Raw genomic sequence first — 20,217 nt, 5'->3', positions numbered from 1 at the left:
TAATGAATCTTCTTTAGACCTCAGCAACTACATTTCTCAAGTACAGTCATTTTATAGTCTAGTACCTAGAAATGCCATGTTCGGTCAGAACTCTAGTTTAACTAGCTTCATATTTTTTTTTTAATCTGAGAATAGTGCTAGTGAAACTTGAAAGAAGAATATGATTATCATGACCTTTGCAATATCAACTGTGAAACATAGGCGAGGGAGCTGTCTATGGTAAAGCCTATCATTTCTGAATGGATCTAAATTGTATCTACTTCTTTTTCTACCCTGAATGACTTCTCTAAGTTAGGACATTTGTGTCTTTACTTAATTGTGTATCTTTTTTTCCTTAAAATGGAGCCTGTACAACTACAAGGGTATGTGTCCTGATTTTAGAGTTTTTAGTACAATTTAGCTGTATCTGAATATTTTATAAGTGTTAGTTTATCTAGGTGATGACACTGTGATTGGAAAGAGAAGGTCATTTCTCTGGAAAGAAAGCCAACTATCTAGCTCTAAAGGTTTAATGGTGTTTAAAACAATTTTAACAACCTCATAAAAAACATTCTAGTATCATTGATCACACTGAAAGATATAGATACATTTTAATGACTCAACAGGGCCCACTTGAAATTGAAAGCCCATTCTAAAATTGTAGTAAAAAAAGGTAAAAACACCTAAGTAAGCCTTATCAAAAAGCCTGAATAGTTCTTTCCATGGATAGTAATCTTCTCTATCCCTACCCACTAATTCAGATCATTAAAATGCTTTAGGAAGTCTTAGGATTTTTTTTTTCTTTTTAGAAATCACTTAACTCTGGTGTGTCATAGTGTGCCCTGGATACGTCTTAGTACAGGTTTTTAGAGCTTCACTTCTCTGACCTTGCCCATCTTTGGTGATGTCCTTGGTTTTTGTAGGACTTTCCACTACTCCTGTTTGGACAAGCTCTTCTCCAGGGGCTGCATCCTATTTACATGCCCCGTTTGATTCAAATTTAGCTCTTAATTTCTGCCTATTGAAAAATAAAGCAATCATTTGATCATATGGTTTTTCAATGTCAAGATTTTTCAGAGGAGGAAATTTGCTGTAATTTGTGGAATTCTCTACTGTTCCTGAACTTTTCGTTTCAAAGCAGTCTTTTCAGATTTGTCCTCCTCAATGAAAAAATCATACGCCACACGAGCATACTCGGATGAACTTGGGAACTAAAGGCTGAACACTACATTACAAAGCAGAACTAAAAAGTAAAGAAAACTCATATATAATTATTTTACTTTCAAAAACTAAATGTTCAGATCATACTTTTTGCCTTAAACAAATGTGATGAAAAGTTTGGCAGAAGCAACTCTTTTGTATAAAATACATTTGTAAAATTCAAACCCATTTGAAACTCATTAACCCATGTCTATCCATGTTCAAATCCATGTCCCGTCACTTACTAGCTGTTTGGCTCTGGGCACATCACTTAACCTCCTTGTGCCTCATCTGGAAAGAATAAAATGTAATCTCTATCTCACTGCATTTTTGTATGGATTAAATGCAGACTGACACATAGTAATCACTCAGTAAATGCTAACTATCATCATTTTCATATATTTCTTCCAGTGTCATCACTACATATGGGTATGTGTTTAGCTAGCAGGGGAGCAAACCAAATTAGAGAACAGGATTACACACTGTCATGCATTTCATATGTAAACCGCAAATGGACTCTTTATTTAAAACTATGGAAAAATGGTTGCTTCAAATTTAGTTGGCTTCAGATTTTTGCAAAGGGTCTTTTTGTTTTTTTGGATCTTAGTATTAAATACAGTAAGGAGTGGTGAGAAACCTATTCAGCCTCAGAAGAGGAGAAATTAGGAATTAGGATACCTGCTCATCTTCTTTTTTTACTCTGAGATGTGAACTAAAGGACCATAGACTCAATAAGAGCCTGTTCCTCTAGGACACTTTATGTCTTATAACAGTACTCTCTCTTTGTTTTACAGGTTCGTTGGGGTGATAAAGGATCTACTGAGGAAGGTGCAAGGCTAGAGAAAGCCAAAAATGCTGTGGTGAAGATTCCTGAAGAAACAGAGGAACCCATCAGGCCTAGACCACCGCGACCCAAACCCACACACCAGCCTCCACAGACAAAATGGTACACGCCAATTAAGGTACGTGTCCAAATTTTGTGTAATTTAACTCAGAACTTCTGGAGACATTGTAACATTTTTAGTACCACGTCTCGCCAACTACTTTAAAGAGGGTAGATCAAATTGCAGACGTTCATTGTACACTCTTAGCAGCTGAATACTTTCTTGGCAATAAGAACCTCCAGGTTTTTATTACTTACTAGTTTACCTTATGAAAGAAATGAAGGTAAAGAAGATTTTATTTTCTTCGTTTTACGTCTTCATTTATTCAGTAGATAGAGATTGAGTACATTCTCTGGGAATTCACAAGTCTCATTTTCCCTTAGGGTCGTCTTGATGCTCTCTGGGCTTTGTTGAGGCGGCAGTATGACCGGGTTTCTTTGATGCGACCTCAGGAAGGAGATGAGGTTTGTATATGGGAATGTATTGAGAAAGAGCTAACTGCTTGGGTCAGTATAATGAAGGCAGGGAAATAGTAATAAAAAATGATTTTAGAGCCCTATTGAACTTGAGGAAGGAAATACTGTCAAGTGTAGATTTCTATTACATAGAGTTTTCTATAAAGTACCTGTTGTTAGAATGCATCTTCAAACTACATTTTTACACCATTCCTTTTTCAAGTAATTCTTTACAATTCTGGTCATTTGTACACATACTTTAATAAGCACAATCATTGCATCAGCCCTTGACTTTGAAGACACAATGTTCCAACAGACTGGAATTTAGTAGCTGAAGTCCTTCTCTAGCATTTAGTAGCATTTAGTAGCAATAAGGCCTAGGGCAAAGGCCTCAGAATCTGTTTTATAGGTATAAGTATGTTCCCTGCCTTCAACAGTTGATGTTATCAAATTTCTTGACTATTATGTAAAAGTGTCTTTAAAGTTATAAAGCATTATAAAAATCTGTGATGGTGATAAACATACACACACATACACACATATGTATATGTATATATTTTTCCCCATCAGGGAAGTCTGTCTGAAGCTATATTTTTGTTTGGAAATGTGGCTACAATTCCTCTAGTTCTGTAATTTCTGTAATATACTAGTACTATTTTCCACTGTATTGATGTAAGAAAAATTGATTAAAACCTTTTCATGTGTAACAATGGTTAGATTTGGTTCAGAGACAGTACAGTTCATAACAGTAGTGATGCAGGGCAGGTGAGCCCCAAAATTGAAGCTCAGCCTGGGAGAGTTCTTAACTTCACCTAAGAAGGAATCTGATGCAGGGCAGGAGGGTTCCCAAATTGGAGCTTAGCCCCGGAAGTTTCCTGGCTTCATCCAGAAAAGAATTCAAGGGTGAGCCAGAGGTGTTAGCAACTTTTGTTGAAGCGACAGTGCATAGCAGCAGCGGAGGTACTACTCCTTGCGGAGCAGGGCTACCCTATAGGCAGTGTGCCCAGAGGAGCAGCTCAGAAGCAGTTCTGTAGTCACATTGATATCCACTTTTAATTATATGATAATTAAGGGGTGGATCATGCAGACATTTCTAGAAAAGGTGTGACAACTTCTGGGTCGTTGGGTCGTTGTCATGGAAAGTGGTGGTAACTTCTGGGTGTTGCCATGGCAATGGCAAACTGACATGGCACCCTCATCAGTGTGTCGTATGGGAAAGTGTTTTTGCCCTGTCCCTGTTTTAGTTAATCAGAAATTAGGTCTGGTGTCCAAGCCTCACCTCCAGAATCCAGTACTGCCTCCTACCTCAGTAGAATTGGTTCATTGTGTGTCAACATGAACATTCCTCTGTTTTAACAAGGGAATAAGCTTCATGAACTTCAGCTTCAGGGGATTTTTAAAAAATCCAATTTGAGAAAATTTATTCTTGGAATTTTCCCAACGGATCATCATTTACTGTTTGCTAAGACCATAAGTAGAGAGAACTAGTTGGTGTATAAAGCAGCCTCTTTCATTATCCAATCACTGTGGTTCTTCATAAAAAGTTTTCACATAATGACATTTGTATCTTTTAAAATTCATCTGTGATCCGGAGTTCTGTTCTGGAACAACATGTACTAACTCTTCTTCCTCTTCTACATGCTACATGTTAACTTCATGTGTTTTAAAATTGTTTTCATGCATCATCTTAGTTTTTATTCCCCAGGTTAGACACTAGTTTATTTGTTCAATAATTTTCACTTTATTAAGTGCTGGGCATTGAGCTAACATTGAATATATACTAGCCAACAAAAACAGACAGTGGTCTCAGCTCTCTTGCTAATACTTTATATTTTCTTTTAACTGTCATGATTGCAATTTAGTTTATAGTCTTTCGTTATTCCTATTAATTTTGATTCAATTCAATAATTTTTGGATTATAAATATGTACAAGCAATGGCATCAGGTGATATCGAAGGGTAGAAACAAGCAGCAGCCTCTGCCCTTAAGAAACCTAAACTTTGTTTGGGAAACAAGACATGTGCAAAAATAAGATTTATTCTGGAATGTGTTCTGGGTACTCTTGAGTGAATAGAAAAATAAAAACTAGCTCTCCCTAAGGAGAGATTAGGGAAAGCTTCTTCAAAAATATAGGTGCTCTGCCTTTGAATATAGGTAGGAAATAGCTAGAATGAGCATTTCCATAGATGTGGCATCATGAGCAAAGTCACTGAGGCAGTGATTCATGATTTGCTAGATAATCTGGGGTTCGGAAGTGAAAACCAGAAAGATTCACTGGGAATAGAAAAGAAGAAATGTGAGTTTCGATAAATTGGTATGTTTAGTTTTTAAAATGATGCATTATAGTCATTCATTCAACAAATATTTACGTAGTACCTAACATATATCAGGTACTCTGTTAGATACCAAATGGATTTAACATTCTTCTTAATTTATAATGCTGTAATATTTCAAATGTTGCCCCAGCAGGTGAAATTATTTATTTTTTCATGTTTGAAGAATAATACTTCCCTTTCCATTATTTTGACCAAGATTTTCTTCCTTTTTCTTTTCTTTTCTTTTTTTAATCGATATGGTCACACTTTTGTCTAAGATAAGTCCAAAGCCTTTTTTGTAACTCTTGAGGTCATATTATTTCAAAATTCAGGATTTTTCTGATTTTAGGAATATGATATAGTCTATGTATCAAATATTATGTAAAGCATCATTTCCTAACCATATTATTCAGACATTTTTCTATTATATTTTAATATATATGAATTATAAAATTCATTGCTTCCAAATGAATTTTGGTGACAAATGTGGGATAAAACTTTCAGCTTTGAAAGATTCTGAACCTCAGAGGTATCAATAAAATATAGTTGACGTTTATTATGTGAGGTTAATTAAAACCCCACTTTTTCTACTCTACATCTATGCTATTTATGCCTTTTGAAAAATTTGTTTTTACTTAAGTACAGGACTTCAGGCTTAGTAAACATCAGTTGTTGATTCAATTAATTGATTTGTTTTTTATCAGATACATATTATGATTCTATGTGTGCCTGATGCAGTCTGAGTTAATCTTTTATCGTCATACCTATTCATTTTAGCTTTAGTGCTTCTGATGTTTTCTTACCTGCAAATTTTTATTTCAAGCCAATGTTGAAACCTCAGTGTGGCATCCCATGAGAGCCCTTCCTCACAGATGGATGCTGCACAGTTAAGTGACATTACTATGTTAAAGCTAGGAACCTACCCAACAGTACAAATTCAGTTTACTACATGATTCACAAGGATATTTAATAAATTTTGTTAAATTCCTTGCTGAATTTAAGGTATAAGTGTATCTATCTATTCACCCATCCAACCAAACCCAACCACACATTCTTCACTCAAGAAAATCAGGTAAGCTTGGCATGATTTGCTGTTTTGCCTTTATGTTTCTTGCTAGTTTTTCTTTATAATATTTATTATTTTGTTTTAGACTGAGATTTTATGTCAAGTCTGTAGTTATCAGCATATGACCTTTACCTTTTAGACAACTTGAGAAATCTTTGCCCCCACCCCCACAACATTTTTATTCCCCAGCTTTCCATTTTCAACGTTTCACAAAAAATTATTAAGAATATCCGAATGTGTCCAGGTGTGGTGGCTCACACCTGTAATCCCAGTACTTTGGGAGGCCAAGGCAGGTGGATCACTTGAGGCCAGGAGTTGGAGACTAGCCTGGCCAACATGGTGAAACCCTGTCTCTACCAAAAAATATAAAAATTAGCCAGGCGTGGTCGGGCACACCTGTAGTCCCAGCTACTCAGGAGGCTGAGGTAGAAGAATCACTTGAACCCAGGAGGTGAAGGTTGCAGTAGTGAGCTGATATTGCACCACTGCGCTCCAGCCTGGGCAACAGAGGGACACCCTGTCTCAAAAAAAAAAAAAAAAAAAAAAAAAAAAAAAATCTGATTTTATGTCAACTCTACATCATCAACCAGGTCTTCTTTATTTCATAAAATTAACTCCCATTTAAATTCCCTATCCCACACACATATAAACCTTAACCTACATCTTTCCAGAGATTAGATCATAAAAATACACAGCAAGAATTATTCCACTACTTTAGTGAAATAGCTTTCTGTACATTATTAGGAAAATTGAAGGGCCCAACGTTTTTTAAGTTTACAGGATGTGTTAAGAAATCGTACTGTTTTGATTTCACTGTCTCTAAAATGCTATCATACCTCCCTTCCTTCCCACCTCCCTTTTTCCCTCCCTCCTTTCCTTCCTTCCTTCCTTCCTTCTTTTTTCTCTGTTTCTTCTTAAATACATTTATTTCCACTATGCTTTCACTTTATTTTGACAGTTTCTTATACTAGTTTATACATTTTCATGTTAATTTTCAGCTGGCTTCTTGTGAACAAATGAAGCCTTTAGTTGTCCTATTCTTATAGTCACCAGCACAGTAAATATCTTTATTGACAAAGGCAACTGTTTGACTCTGTGATACTTATGCCAAAAATAATCTGCAGCAATCATAGGGCACTTAATCATGATAAATATTTCAGTGAATTTTAAGTCTCTAAAATAATGCAAACATAAAAATATTATCCAAAAGGTAATATTTAATTATTTGTTTCAGTAAAATTATTTTTGCATGGGGCAGTGATGTAATCTGTATTGAGACTCTAATATCCTACAAATTTTATTTCTATTTTGTAGAAAGAGCACATAATATTTCTTAAATTTCCGTTCTTTTTTGCTTTAGAGTTATCTTTCATTTGGGAACTTACAGTAATTTACCTATTCAGAAAATAATGACCCAGAGGCAGGAAGAGTATCAGGAATTCAGAGTATATTTGGCACAGCTAATTTTGATGCATGATATTAAAATAGGATGATCTGCTTTGGTAATGCTTTATGCATGAGAAGACATCCATAGCTCACCATTACCTTCTACTTACTGTGGTTAGTTGGTAAAAAATTAAAGTTACTAAACCTTATGGTTTTTACCAATTTAGTTTATATAGATGTGGTTTATCTCATGGAATTACATGAACTAAAGAAAATTAAAAATTAGGGAACTACAATGCCCAAGTGGTAGTATCCTCTACTTCTCTGGCTGTTCTTTGAATAACTGCCTATCCATCTACATTTATATTTGCTTGAAGAAAGGAGAAAATGAATTGACCTCAGAGTAGTGTATGTGTGTGTGTGTGTGTGTGTGTGTGTGTGTGTCTGTCTGTCTGTCTGTCTAAGTCCTAGTATAGTCATTCATTGAATGAGAAAAATTAGTCCTAGAGTTCTTTTGTTAGCTTTAAATAATCACACACACCTACGATTGGGCTCTAAACAAGGGTGAAATCCTATTATTTGCAAACTTACATCCCTAATGTCAATCACAATCTGATTAAATGAAAAACATTGAGCTTAGACCAATTCATGAAAGATTTTATATTTTTAAGAGATGTCCATTGCCCTTTGAAAGTGTGTATCACTTTTATATCAACAAATCTATCTTCTCAACAAATTATCTGATATTGGGAATATTAGGAAATTTGTAAATAACATTGTATCCGCTTAGATTAGATACACTGATTCCCTCTAAAAGAATTGTCTCTGCATTTGCAAAAAGTTCACTGGAACAAATGTTATTGTCTGTTAAAGTCAATTCTTTTAAAAATAAACTTTCTTATCAACATATAAATTGGTGAATATATTTTGCAAATAATTTTATCTTCCTGTGTTTTCTGTGCTCATAATGGTTTGTGTGTGTATAAATGCATAATATTTACTTTTGATTATGCTTCTTATGAAGTATTTGTACAGGTATACAAGTTCCATGTATGTGATTATAAAGGAATTTGTACACTTTAGAAATCAGGAAGACTAAACAATTTTTTAAGATAGAAATGGATGTAGCTTGATGTGTATTGTCAAGAAGTAAATGAGAATCCTTTCTCATATCTGATTTTTAAAGGAAGTGATAGTGACTAAAAAAAGGCAAAGCAAACTTCATGCCACTTGAGAGACAATAAAACAGTTGTTTTCAGGTTGTGGCTAATGGTTCTAAATAACACTACCTCTGCCTAGTCAACAGCATGTTTTCTACCTAGGAAAACAATCATGTCATTTATTTATAATTGTTTACTGCAGATTCTGCCTCTGGAGACTCAGGTTTAGTTGTATAAACAAATCAGCGTTCCTAGAATTCAACCCAGAATCACGCACATTTACTATGTAAGTCCCGTCACGGTGAATTTCTAGCCAAATGCGCCCCTTTTATGGCTCGGAGGTCGCACCGAGCTCGTTTGCGGAAGAATTCACTGCTGAATTGAAGTCCTTGATCAAGTAATTGAAGTTCAGGCATAAAGTATCAAAGCAGGCGAGCAGTCTCCCGCTCGGGCCCTCTCTCGCGCTCTCTTCCGCGCGGCAGCTCCCGCTGAGGTGGCGGGGTCCGTGGGCAGCACGCCGGGCCCGGGCTTTGATTGCGGCGGGAAGTCCTCCGAGTCATGAATGTTTCAGCGCGGCGCGCGAGGTGAGGGCCGCGCGTCCAGGTGTAAGCTAGCAGGTTGTCGCTGACATCTGTTTGCAGCGGCGGCAGCGGCCTCCCCAGCCCGCAGCGAGCGGCCGGATTGTCAGCGGAGGTAGTTGAGAGCGGCAGAACCGTTTTGGTCTCACTCTCGCTGCCTGGAGGCCTGAAACACCAAAGGTAGGAGTGGGGGTGGACACAGCTGCGCTCCCAAACTTGCCTTAGGCACAAATAAGAGATCTAATGTAGTTTGACTTCGTTGCGGTGGGGAGACGAGGACAGAAAACCACTTCAGAGACAACTTAACGCTGCAACATCTGCCGCCAAGTTTCCAGGGAGTGACAGGGGACAGCAGGTACAGATCGAAGTCTCCACATAAACAACCTCCATTAAGCCGTGGACTCTTTTGAAGGGCCTCCATCAAACATGCCGGAGTCCGCAGCAGGAGTTTGTTTGGTTTTCAAAGCAGTGTTTTGTTTTTCGCAGTAACAAGGTAATTTATAAATGATGCATTACCATGCGTTCTCCTTTTTGATTTGAAAAGAGAGAGTTAGAGAAGCAGAAAGGCAAAGAAAGAAGAAAGCGCAGCACTAGTTTTGGAGTAGTTCCACAAACCAATTAAATCTCCAAGGAGCTTCTTGGCTGTAATTGAGGTTATGTTAACCTTCAGAAGGCAGTCCCTCCTTCACCAGCAAGCAGACATAAAAGTGTGTATACAGCAGTTGAAGAATCCTAGTAACACTCGTCAAGTACATCCACCATTTGTTTTTAAACTTATAAGGTTTCTTATTACACGGAGATGAAATTGAATTAGATTTTTTGCAGATGGATGTAATTTTTTAGTAAAACAAAATTTACAAAATTATATTGACTTTGATTCCTATTCATAAAGACTTCATTCCTATAGTTGCATATAAAAAAATAAAATGTTAAGTCAGAAGTAAGCAAACATTTTCTTTTTGGGCGATTCTCCTCCTCTACTACCTACATTCAGCCAGATACAAAATATTCAAGAATTTGTTGACTTTTCAATGGAAATACTACAAAAACTCCTTAATTTTGCACACGTAAATATGGCATAATAGAATTAGTTAAAAATATTAGCCTGATACGAAAGAGATGCTGGGAATGGTAAGACAATAAAGATTCTATAGTAACGTAAGCTATTATCATTTGTATAATTCAGGCTCCCTTTCTTGAGAAAAAGGATTGCTGCTGACTCAAAAGTATCCTTTGGAGAGGGAAGTAGCCAGGGAGCAATGGCCTAAGGGCAGATGGTAGTATGTGGCAAAGTTTTTATGTCTTGTTGAAATAAGCAACATAAATATTTTTCAGTATATTGAGAGGACTTTTGTCAGTTATGCAGATAATTTCATTTTTTTGAAATGATTGATGGCGGTTGCTTTCTCAAGAATATTCAGTCTGACAGAACACTGTCTCAATCCTCCAATTTTTTAAGTGTACAGCAAAACCCACAAAAATATCAGAGAAGGTAGGTTGCACAGGTCACTTAAAAGGAACCAGAGAAGCCTGATAACCTCAAAGGCAAAGGCTTTGGGTTCTACCTCTTGTTTACATCTCTAGTTAGACTTATGTTCGTGCCTTTCAGTCCTGCTTCTGAATTTTCAGGCTCACACTGGCCTTGCCCTTTTTAATGGTAGCTTCTTAAGTGATTCCAGCCTTCTCAAGGATGGCTCTGTACTCCATTATGTTTACAAATCACCCAGTGCTTAACACTCTTAAACCACGTCATCTTCAAGTAGAATAAACATCTGGATAGTAGGGATTCTGCATCATACTGCCATTATGTTCCCAACACAGTTGCGAAGTGTAACCACTAGTGGGTCTTTCAGAGCAGATTGAAACCTTCACTCAATTGATTTGATGCTTCAAATGTCTTCAGTGCCTAGAATTATGCTGCTAATGACTGCATTCTTTAAAAAAATCATTAAAATATATTTACATTTATAGCCTGGGCTGGTCAATATTATTACCCCATAAATCATTGTTTTTAAAAAGGACTACATTCTTAGATTTAGTTTTTAGTTTCCCTCCAAATATTTTGTGCCATATAGCTGAACTTTGTAACAGATTTTAGGGGCTTTAGAAAAAAAAAAACCCTTTATTGTAGCCTAATTGAGTCAGTCCTATCATACATAAAATGCCCATGTATTTTTATTCATTTCCTTCTACATGTTAAAGTGAGAGTAGAAAACGTAAAATGTTTAAAAAACTCTAAACCTTTTATTTGTGTAGGATCTGAAATTTGTTATAGTTTTTTTAAGGGCAATTCTGATGCAACAAAGCTGGAAAATAATACCACTAGACTTTTCCGTTCTTTATATTATCTTTAATTATTATTATCTTTGGCCTTTACCTTTCAGGGCATCTTTAAAATACCATCATATTCCGTTTAAATTAATGGAAGTAATTAACTTAAGTTTTTGCATATTTGAAAGATAAATGTTTACAAGAAAAATCCATCTCATGAACATGCCATTATTACTACTGTCCCACTGACTGTTTTAGGAGTGTGTGCATATAGCATGTTTATAACTATGTCTATATTCTTATAGAACATATTTGCTCACTGTGTATATCATCAACTGTATCAGTGGAAAACAAATTCATGAAATAGAATGCTTTTTGATAACATTTCTTAGTTTCAATAAAATAATCTCTTAATTAGGCATATAAGTTGGCAAAGGTGTTGACTCAGTCTGGTTTCCTGAACTGAAATGCAGAATATGCAAAATTTAATCATTTAAATTACCAAAAAATTTATTTTTTTTCAAAGAACCTATAAATAGAACTTGGGTACTTGGTTGTCTTCCCTCCCCATATAGGCATTATTAGCTATTTAGTGGAATCATATACATTTTATGTATTAATTTCCAAGTTTAGATAAATATTTATCTTGATTAAAAATCAGCAAATTTTTGATAAACAAGAAACAAAAAGTGATTAGTGTAAATACCGCTTCTCAATGCACTGATTTTAGAAATGTAACTTCTTTCCATCATCATCAGTGAGCTTTGGCACTCTGAAGGAATACTGTTCGCTGCGTGTGGGGCTTACACCTGCAATCCCAACACTTTGGGAGGCAGAGATGAGAGAATCCCTTGAGTCCAGGAGTTTGAGACCAGCCTGGGCAACATAGGGAGACCAAAAATTACAAACAAAAATTACAAAATATTAGCCTGACAGAGTGGAACATGCCTATAGTACCAGCTACTTGGGAGGCTGAGGTGGGAGGATTGCTTGAGCCAGAGATGTCAAGGCTACAGTAAGCCATGATCACACTATTGCACTCCAGCCTGGTGACAAAGCAAGATCCTATCTGAAAAAAAAAAAAAAAACTTTTGAAATGTCTTGGTGGCCCAGGACTAAACACATTATTTTCTGAGGCTCAACATATGCCTGTGATGTAGAATACCTTGAAGACATGAATTAAATCATCCAATGGGGAGCAGAAATGTCAACACAGATACAATTTTAACCTTTTTTCCCCCTGTTTTTTGGTTACTTTGTGTATAGTTTTTATATACTTTTTATTACAAAGGCTTAAATATGTATTTAAATAAATTACTATAATTTCTAATAATTTACAAAAATCTACATGATTCTACATGCGTTAAATACTCATTTTTAAATTTAGAGCTCAGAAGACCCAGTCCGAGGGGGAATAAAGTGCATTTTTTTGTAGACAGTTTGTTGCATTATGATGGTGCCTTTATGTCTACCAGAACCTCATTTATAAGTTTAGTTTAAGGAAAGCTTTATAACTCAGTTAAGGAAATTGGCTTGAGTAGGAAGCTTTTATTGTCCCTTTATTCCTAAAAATGTACTTATAAATGCCTTTTTAACTTTGCTAAATATCTTTCATTTTTATTTATAAATAAAACACTAGGATTTGTATAACATAGAAACTAATATATAGTAGTATTCAATAGTAATAATTATATTCTCTAAGTAATTTCTTGACAAATTTTTCCATATCATTTTTATTTATATTTTCCACTAATTGTACTCTGAATCAAATTCCAACCTCACACATTTAAGAATTTTGAAACTGATATAATTTTGAGGTATAAAATAAATAATTTATTTTTCAAACTTTGCAAATAACAAAAAAAAGAGAAGGAAACAGAAAATAAGGAGAAATGAAAGAATACCCGTGGACATTTGTTTACCATTTTATTTTTTCTGACTTTGAGTTAACACTTTCTTAATTTCAAATAATTACAAGATTTTTTTCTCCTTATGCTTTTAAAAAACTTATAAAGTTGGGATAGTTTCTACAAACTCATTGCCATTTCACAATAATTTCATTCTCTAATATACATCATCTCTTTCTCCTTGAAGAGCTCTTTTTACTTGGAAAATGTGGCAGAAAGATACTTTAGGTTCCCATAATGCTTCTTAGCAAGCAGGTTAGTATACTGAAAATAATACACAATATATATTAAATTTCATAATCATATCCAGTACTAATCATACTTTTGTTTTGAATCATATTAGAGTTTTGTAATTTTTTTTTAAATCAAGCACTTTTGTTTCCTAGAGCCATTTCCTGACATGAATGATTTCTTAATAGTTAATTATGAATTCACTGTATTTTATTTAAATAGCTTTAAGGCCGAACCTAGTGCAGATTGGTGAGACACACACACACAGATACACGCACATACGACCATCTCAAATATTAGTTGCCTGAAAGAGTTAGTAAGTCTGTAAAACATTTCAATAAAACATTCAAATAGCATGTTTACATACATAGCATACAGATAAATTTCTGGAGTAGAGGAATTACTCTCCCATTATCATTCTCTAATTCTTTCATTTCTCTCCCTTGTCTGACTTCCTAACGTTGATTGAGACTTCCACTGCTTTGTCCTCATCATTAGAGACATCGTTAGACATCATTCTTAGACAATGCGACCTTCCCTCCTGAATTCCACTTGCGTGTCTCTGAGAGCTTATATGAATTTTCCGCTTCGACGCCCTGTTGTCACTACATTGTCTGTGTTTAACGGGACTTAGCCATTTTCCTCATGTATGTTTTTCAGATTGTAGTTATATAACTTTTCTCTCAATCATTTGCTCTATCCTTCACCAGATGTATCTAAACTGAGGCCCACGAGACTTAAGCACACCACTGTGGTTCCCACAGCTCCATGAGCAGGGTCAAGATTTTAACTTTCTAATTCTGGTTACAGTGTCCTATGCCATCAGATAACATAATTACCCTGTAATATGCATGAGATATTGATTCGAGGAACAGAATTTTGTATATTAGAGTTCCTCTTAGTTTTATTATAATTAAGGGTATAAATTATACATTAATGAATATGTGCATTAGATCCTAGTGATTCATAAGAGGGATATCATTTGAATTTGTAGAATTTAAACATTTCTGTTACCTATACTTATTATTTTACTATTTATAAAATTAAGCTACTGAGAAAAGACAGAACAATTCTGAAATTTAACAAGTTTGAATTATTTACAAAAATATGGCTGAGAATGCTGATACATAAAAATGTCATTTATATGGGGCTGAAGTTAGTAATTTTGGATGATTAATTTTTAAATTATAATTAAATCTATTGAACATTTTCTGAATTATAAAAACACAACACAACTATTTTCCTTTAGGCTAAATTTTGAACAAATGAAGGCGTTTGATTTTTATTGTCTTTTTCAGAATTTATTTTTTTGCTTGCGGTTGCGTTTTTTTCATTTTTTTAAAACAGATTTGATCTTTATTTCATATTCTATTTAAGAAAAATTTTCAGTGATCGGAATTCTTGTGAGATCTGTATTTGTCCTAGCCAAATCATATATTTTAATCTTAATTAATCTTTTGCATAATCATTTATGGTGCTGGCCTATATATGGCTTATGTTAACTCTGAGTGCCTCATTAGTCCAGTTTACAGAAATGCTGGCTCTTCTCAACAAACAGTGAGAAGAGAATTTAATTCAGTTACTACTCTCCAGAAGAGGTGGGACAGTTTTAACTGTCCTCTGAATCCAGATTTATGAACTAGTCTTATGCTCTTAACTAGATTAGTTCCTTTTCCATTAACTGCTTAAAGTAGGACAGCTGTCTGAACTGTTCGTTGTAAATTTGCCGATGTCTACTTCCTTAATCTCAGATACAAAAAGCAGCAGATAACAGGATCAAAGTTTCAGGACCTTTGATTTTCACAGCCTGAAATGAGCATGGAGGGGCTCATGAACGGGAGATTGGAAAAATGTGAGGAAGTGTTACATTGGAGAAAAGGGGATGACTGTTGTCATTAATCTTAATTAATTACTAAGAGTTTTAAATCTGAGTTATTAATACTGATGTTAAGCTCTTAATACACTTTTCATGCTCTGGCATCAGATGCTCTTTTATGAGATAAGAAGTTTAGGTAGGAGAGAAGTGTGTGTGTGTGTGTGTGTGATAAAATATTTTCATTTACATATTTCAAATATTTCCTTGGGTTAATATTCAGAACTTCACCTTTTGACAGTTACTGTAGGGTAGTTAGGAATGACAGACAAGTATCAATAAATTCAAATAAAATCCCTAGGTACAGCACCAGCAGTAAATCTGAATAATACTACTTTCATGTTTACCAGCATACAAAATACTTCGCTGAAGAGGAAACATCAGACTATGAGTTGATATAGAAGGAGAGAGAATCAAGAGCTAGAAAAGGAGAAAGAAAAGAAAAAGAAAAAAAGATGAATAGGGAAGAGATATTATTTTAATTAATAATTTGCAGGCAGTAGGAAAATGAAGTGTTATTTAAATAATAAACTATAAATTATGTTTTTAAGGTTGTATATTTCACTATTGCTGCCCTGAGCACTTGGAAGTAAACAGATTGAAACTTGAAATGACTAAACAGTCTTTTCTTAAAATTTTGTTTTCCTTCCCTTCCTCTCCCTGTTGCTGTTCCACTAATGTTTGTCTAGTTAATACCTTTTTATCATTAAGTCTATATTATTACTCTATGATATTTTTCAATGTAAAATTGCAACTAACCATATTGTTTATGAAAATTTTGACTACAAAAAAAATGTCTTGTAACCCCTCAAGGGGAAATCTTTAAAAAACAGATAAGGCTCAAAAGTTCAAAAATATGATTTCCAGATTATATCTCATATTCTCCATTTATTTGAACAAAATAAAAAGAAAAGCTCTGTAATGAAAATACAGAGCACACTGAATTATTTTAGTTTTCACACATATATCTTACCTCTAATGACAGTGAAGTAAATTTCAGTAGTAAAATATAATCAGTAGCTTAGATATTCTAAAGTTTTCTACAAATTTAAAATCACAAATTTGGCTTTGAGATATACTTTTTGCAGCAGTGTTTTCTTCCTTTAATGATTATCTTTAAATGTAAGTAGGAAAACATACAAATGAAATAGTGTTCATTTTTTTCATTTATCAACCAATTTATTTTGTACCTATTAATTAATTATCAAAGATACAAAAATCTGCGGGTGTTAAGGATTTAGATTTCAATTTGTAGTCTGTGAATAATAACAGCTTTGAATTGGATAATAATGTGATGCAAAAGAAGTTAGAATTAGACTCTTGGAGAGTTCTCAAATTTGTAAAAGGAATGGAAATAATATGTGTTTTCCTGAGTAACTTAGCCCTATGTTAATGTTTCTGCCTGTGTAGATAGCCTTTCATTGTAGGTCCAAAAGGAATCACATAAAAATTATGATATAGCAGGTCATATTATATGTGATATAACAGGTCAAATTGGTGGATTTGGTGGATTGTCAAGTGATCAAGTGGATTCTTAGGTGAAATGGGGACACTATTTTTTCCTGAAAATATAAATCCACTCTGTTTTTTAGAACACAAATTTAGGTTCATTAACTGAAAAACAGGGGTTATTGGCTTCAGCTGTTTTTCTTGATTTGCAGGGGTCTCCTTCCTTGCTTCTAGGGAATAGAAGCTTGGGTTTCCAGTACTTCCAATGTTTCTATGAGTGTGTGTGTGCGCGCGCACGCGCGGGTACACATACATATACTTGTGTGCGTGGTGATGTTTATGTGTCTAATGGGAGGTGGTAAGGTATTGTAGTCGTTGAGGAACTCATAATTTCAGGAGAGGGGAGTACACTTTATTTTTATAGAGAAGGTTCAGAACTCCAAGTCAGCTAACACTGAGCACCTACTATGTCTTATGTATGTTTAATTATGTTATCACATTTTTGTCCTATGTGTGCTGAGTTCGGTGTCATATTGTCCTCATTTAACAGATGAAGAGTTTGAGATCTAGAGATGTTTGGTGAATTTCCCAAGGGTACATTGCCAAACGTAACAGAATCTAGATTGAGAGTCAGGTTTTAAAATCCAGTGAGTGCTCGTTATTCCATGCTGTCATTTTACAGTGCAGCACTTGATTCCTCTGCCTATTCAGGCAATAACTGAATGACTTAGGGCAATTATACATGTAGGAGGCACTTTTAAAATGTCAGTTTTGAACCCGATGCTTCTGGTGCCTAAGTTATCAACTTTGTGTCTATGTTTTTACTGATAAGTTACTTTGGCGTATATTCAGAATGCATGCATATTACTCTACAATACACATATATAATATACATTTAATTATATAGGCATCTATAAATAATATTTAATATTTAGAAGTGGCAATAAATTCTACAGCAAGTTTATACAGAATAAGGAATTTTTACATCACAAGGAAGCTTAGAAGTTGTGTAATTCAACGCCTTCGTATACTGCAACTGGCATCCCCACTTCAGTTCTCTCCAAGAGGGACAAGTGTGTTCAAAAGCACAAGGGGGATGAACTAGCTTATATATTCCAGGAATTGCACATTGCTTTTCAAACTGTAGCAGGAGACTGGGAGCTGAGAAAGTGAGTTATGCAAGAGATTAGGAGCTGGGAAAGTGAGTTATATGAAGAAGGAAAAAATAGAGCCATTCCTAGAGCCCTTGGTGGCATATTGGAAAGAACACTGCATTGGGGGTCAGGGACCTTGGTATCTCAATACTATTACTTATCAGCTTCAGTCTGGCACAAACTTTCTAATCCTTCTGGTCCTCTGTTTTCTCATTTGTGTATAGAAAAATAAATGATCAGAAAGATCCCTTTGAATTCTAGCAGTCTTGTTTTTTAATTTCAACCAACCCACCTCTATGAAAATGAGATTTTTCCTATGCTTAAAAGGGTATCCCTAAAATCCTGTACATTGCCCTCAGAGAGTAGGCTTTAACAATATTTGAACAGAATAATTCATGCAGGTGGAAATTCTAGCTTATTGTTTAGGATATGTTTAAATTAATTCACACTTTTTAAAGTAAATAGACATTTCATGAGCCCAGCAATAATGAATAAATACATAAACATTTTACAAGTTACTTTAAGACTAAAAAATGACATATATTCTGCATAGTATTTGAAGACATGTTCAAGTGACTATAAACACATTATGATTCTAGATCCATAATGGATGTCTTGCTACTGGTTACGCTTTAAAATAATTTGAAAATAACTGCATATGAAAGAGAGTAAGGGAAATAAAGATTTTAAGAGATCTGTATATGTATTTAAATTTTATGCCAGTTTCCTGTCTTTATAAAATTTGCCTATTTCTCACTGATTTTCTTCTTTCAAAATAAGAAGAGATCAATGTGTGATATTAGATGATCTCCATTGTCATTTTGATATGCTGTATTTTACTGCCTGTGTCACAACTGTAAAATAATTTAAACACAAGCTATCATTTTATTTAATACTGTTATAAGCAAATGAGTACTAATGTGTTCTTGTCATTAAATATATATGGATACACGGAGCTGTTCTCCCATTGGGTCACATTGAAATTGATTTTCCAACTTGACCTAACAATAATGGACAAATGTTAAATGAAAATCGATTACTTTTACTTAAATGAGCTAAAAACACTCATTTTATTAAGTGGTCTTTTTACCTACAGCTAACTAGATGACAAATAACACTTGTCTAGCCTCTGACCTCCAGCCTTTGACCTCCGGTCTGGCTTCTGAATGCATTTAAAAAACCTCTCAGTACAGATAGTGATTTTTTTCTTATATGACGTATTCTTTATTAATTAGATGAAAGTATATTTCAGATATTTTTTATAAATAGAGCAAAATCCTGAATTAATATTATTTCAATCACAAATTCATTCTTTTTTAAATCTGGGGTCTTGCTCTCATCCAGGCTGGAGTCCAGTGGCACAATCTTGGCTCATTGCAGCGTTGAACCCCTGGGCTCAAGTGATCCTCCTGCCTTAGCCTCCTGAGTAGCTGAAACTACAGATGCCTGTCACTGGGCCCAGTTTTAATTACAAACTTTTAGGCGCTTAATATTTCAAATATTTCAAATCTTGGCTCATTGCAGCCTTGAACCCCTGGGCTCAAGTGATCCTCCTGCCTTAGCCTCCTGAGTAGCTGAAACTACAGATGCCTGTCACTGGGCCCAGTTTTAATTACAAACTTTTAGGTGCTTAATATTTCAAATATTTCAAATACGTATCATGTTACGCTAATTCTCAAAACAGCTCACAGTAAAATATTTATATTGCCATTTTAAAGATAAGGAAACTGAGACTTTAAAATGTCAAGTAAGTCCAGACATGGTGGCTCATACCTGTAATCTCAGCACTTTAGGAGGCCAAGGTGGGAGGACTACTTGAGCCCATGAGATTGAGGCTGCAGTGATGCTGCACTTCAGCCTGGGCAATGGATCAAGACCTTGTCTCCAAAACAAACAACAACAACTATATAGAGATCTCAAGGTGCCAGATTCATTCAGGTCGGTAGGTAATAAGTGGTATTAACTCTAAAGTTAAATATGTTAATGAAAACTTTAGTTCATGTAGATTTTGCTTTATGTTTCAAAGTTTATTGGTCAGTTTTACAGAAAATGCACAGCAGTTTAGAGTTTAGTGTTTTAGTTATGTCAATAAGTTATAAGCCCCAGCCGTTGAACTGAGAAAAATTTAACAATAAAATTAAATTGAAAAGGCCAACATATAAATGGGAAGTACTAGTGAAGTATTTTCATAACACAGGAATCACTAGTGAGTATTTAAATATAATATATACAATACATAAATATTAAGTATCTTAGTCATATTATTGTAAATTTGGGACCAGAAAATTATTTGTGGATTTTTAAGCACC

General features: G+C 34.7%; 1 protein-coding gene across 2 annotated transcripts in view; it reads left to right on the top strand.

The window, feature by feature from the left end:
- The window catches only part of ANTXR2 (ANTXR cell adhesion molecule 2), a 154,254-nt gene that overhangs the window by 91,620 nt on the left and 42,417 nt on the right, over positions 1-20,217 (top strand). For both annotated transcript variants that reach the window (XM_050792065.1, XM_050792064.1), the window contains exons 15-16: positions 1,974-2,141; positions 2,447-2,527. In XM_050792065.1, coding sequence (XP_050648022.1) covers positions 1,974-2,141; positions 2,447-2,527 — 249 coding nt within the window. The remainder of the gene's footprint in view (positions 1-1,973; positions 2,142-2,446; positions 2,528-20,217) is intronic.

The sequence above is a fragment of the Macaca thibetana genome, chromosome 5, assembly GCF_024542745.1.
Source record: "Macaca thibetana thibetana isolate TM-01 chromosome 5, ASM2454274v1, whole genome shotgun sequence".
Taxonomy (NCBI): domain Eukaryota; kingdom Metazoa; phylum Chordata; class Mammalia; order Primates; family Cercopithecidae; genus Macaca; species Macaca thibetana.
Note: the sequence above shows the minus strand (reverse complement) of the source record. Positions and strands in the feature narration are given on the sequence as shown.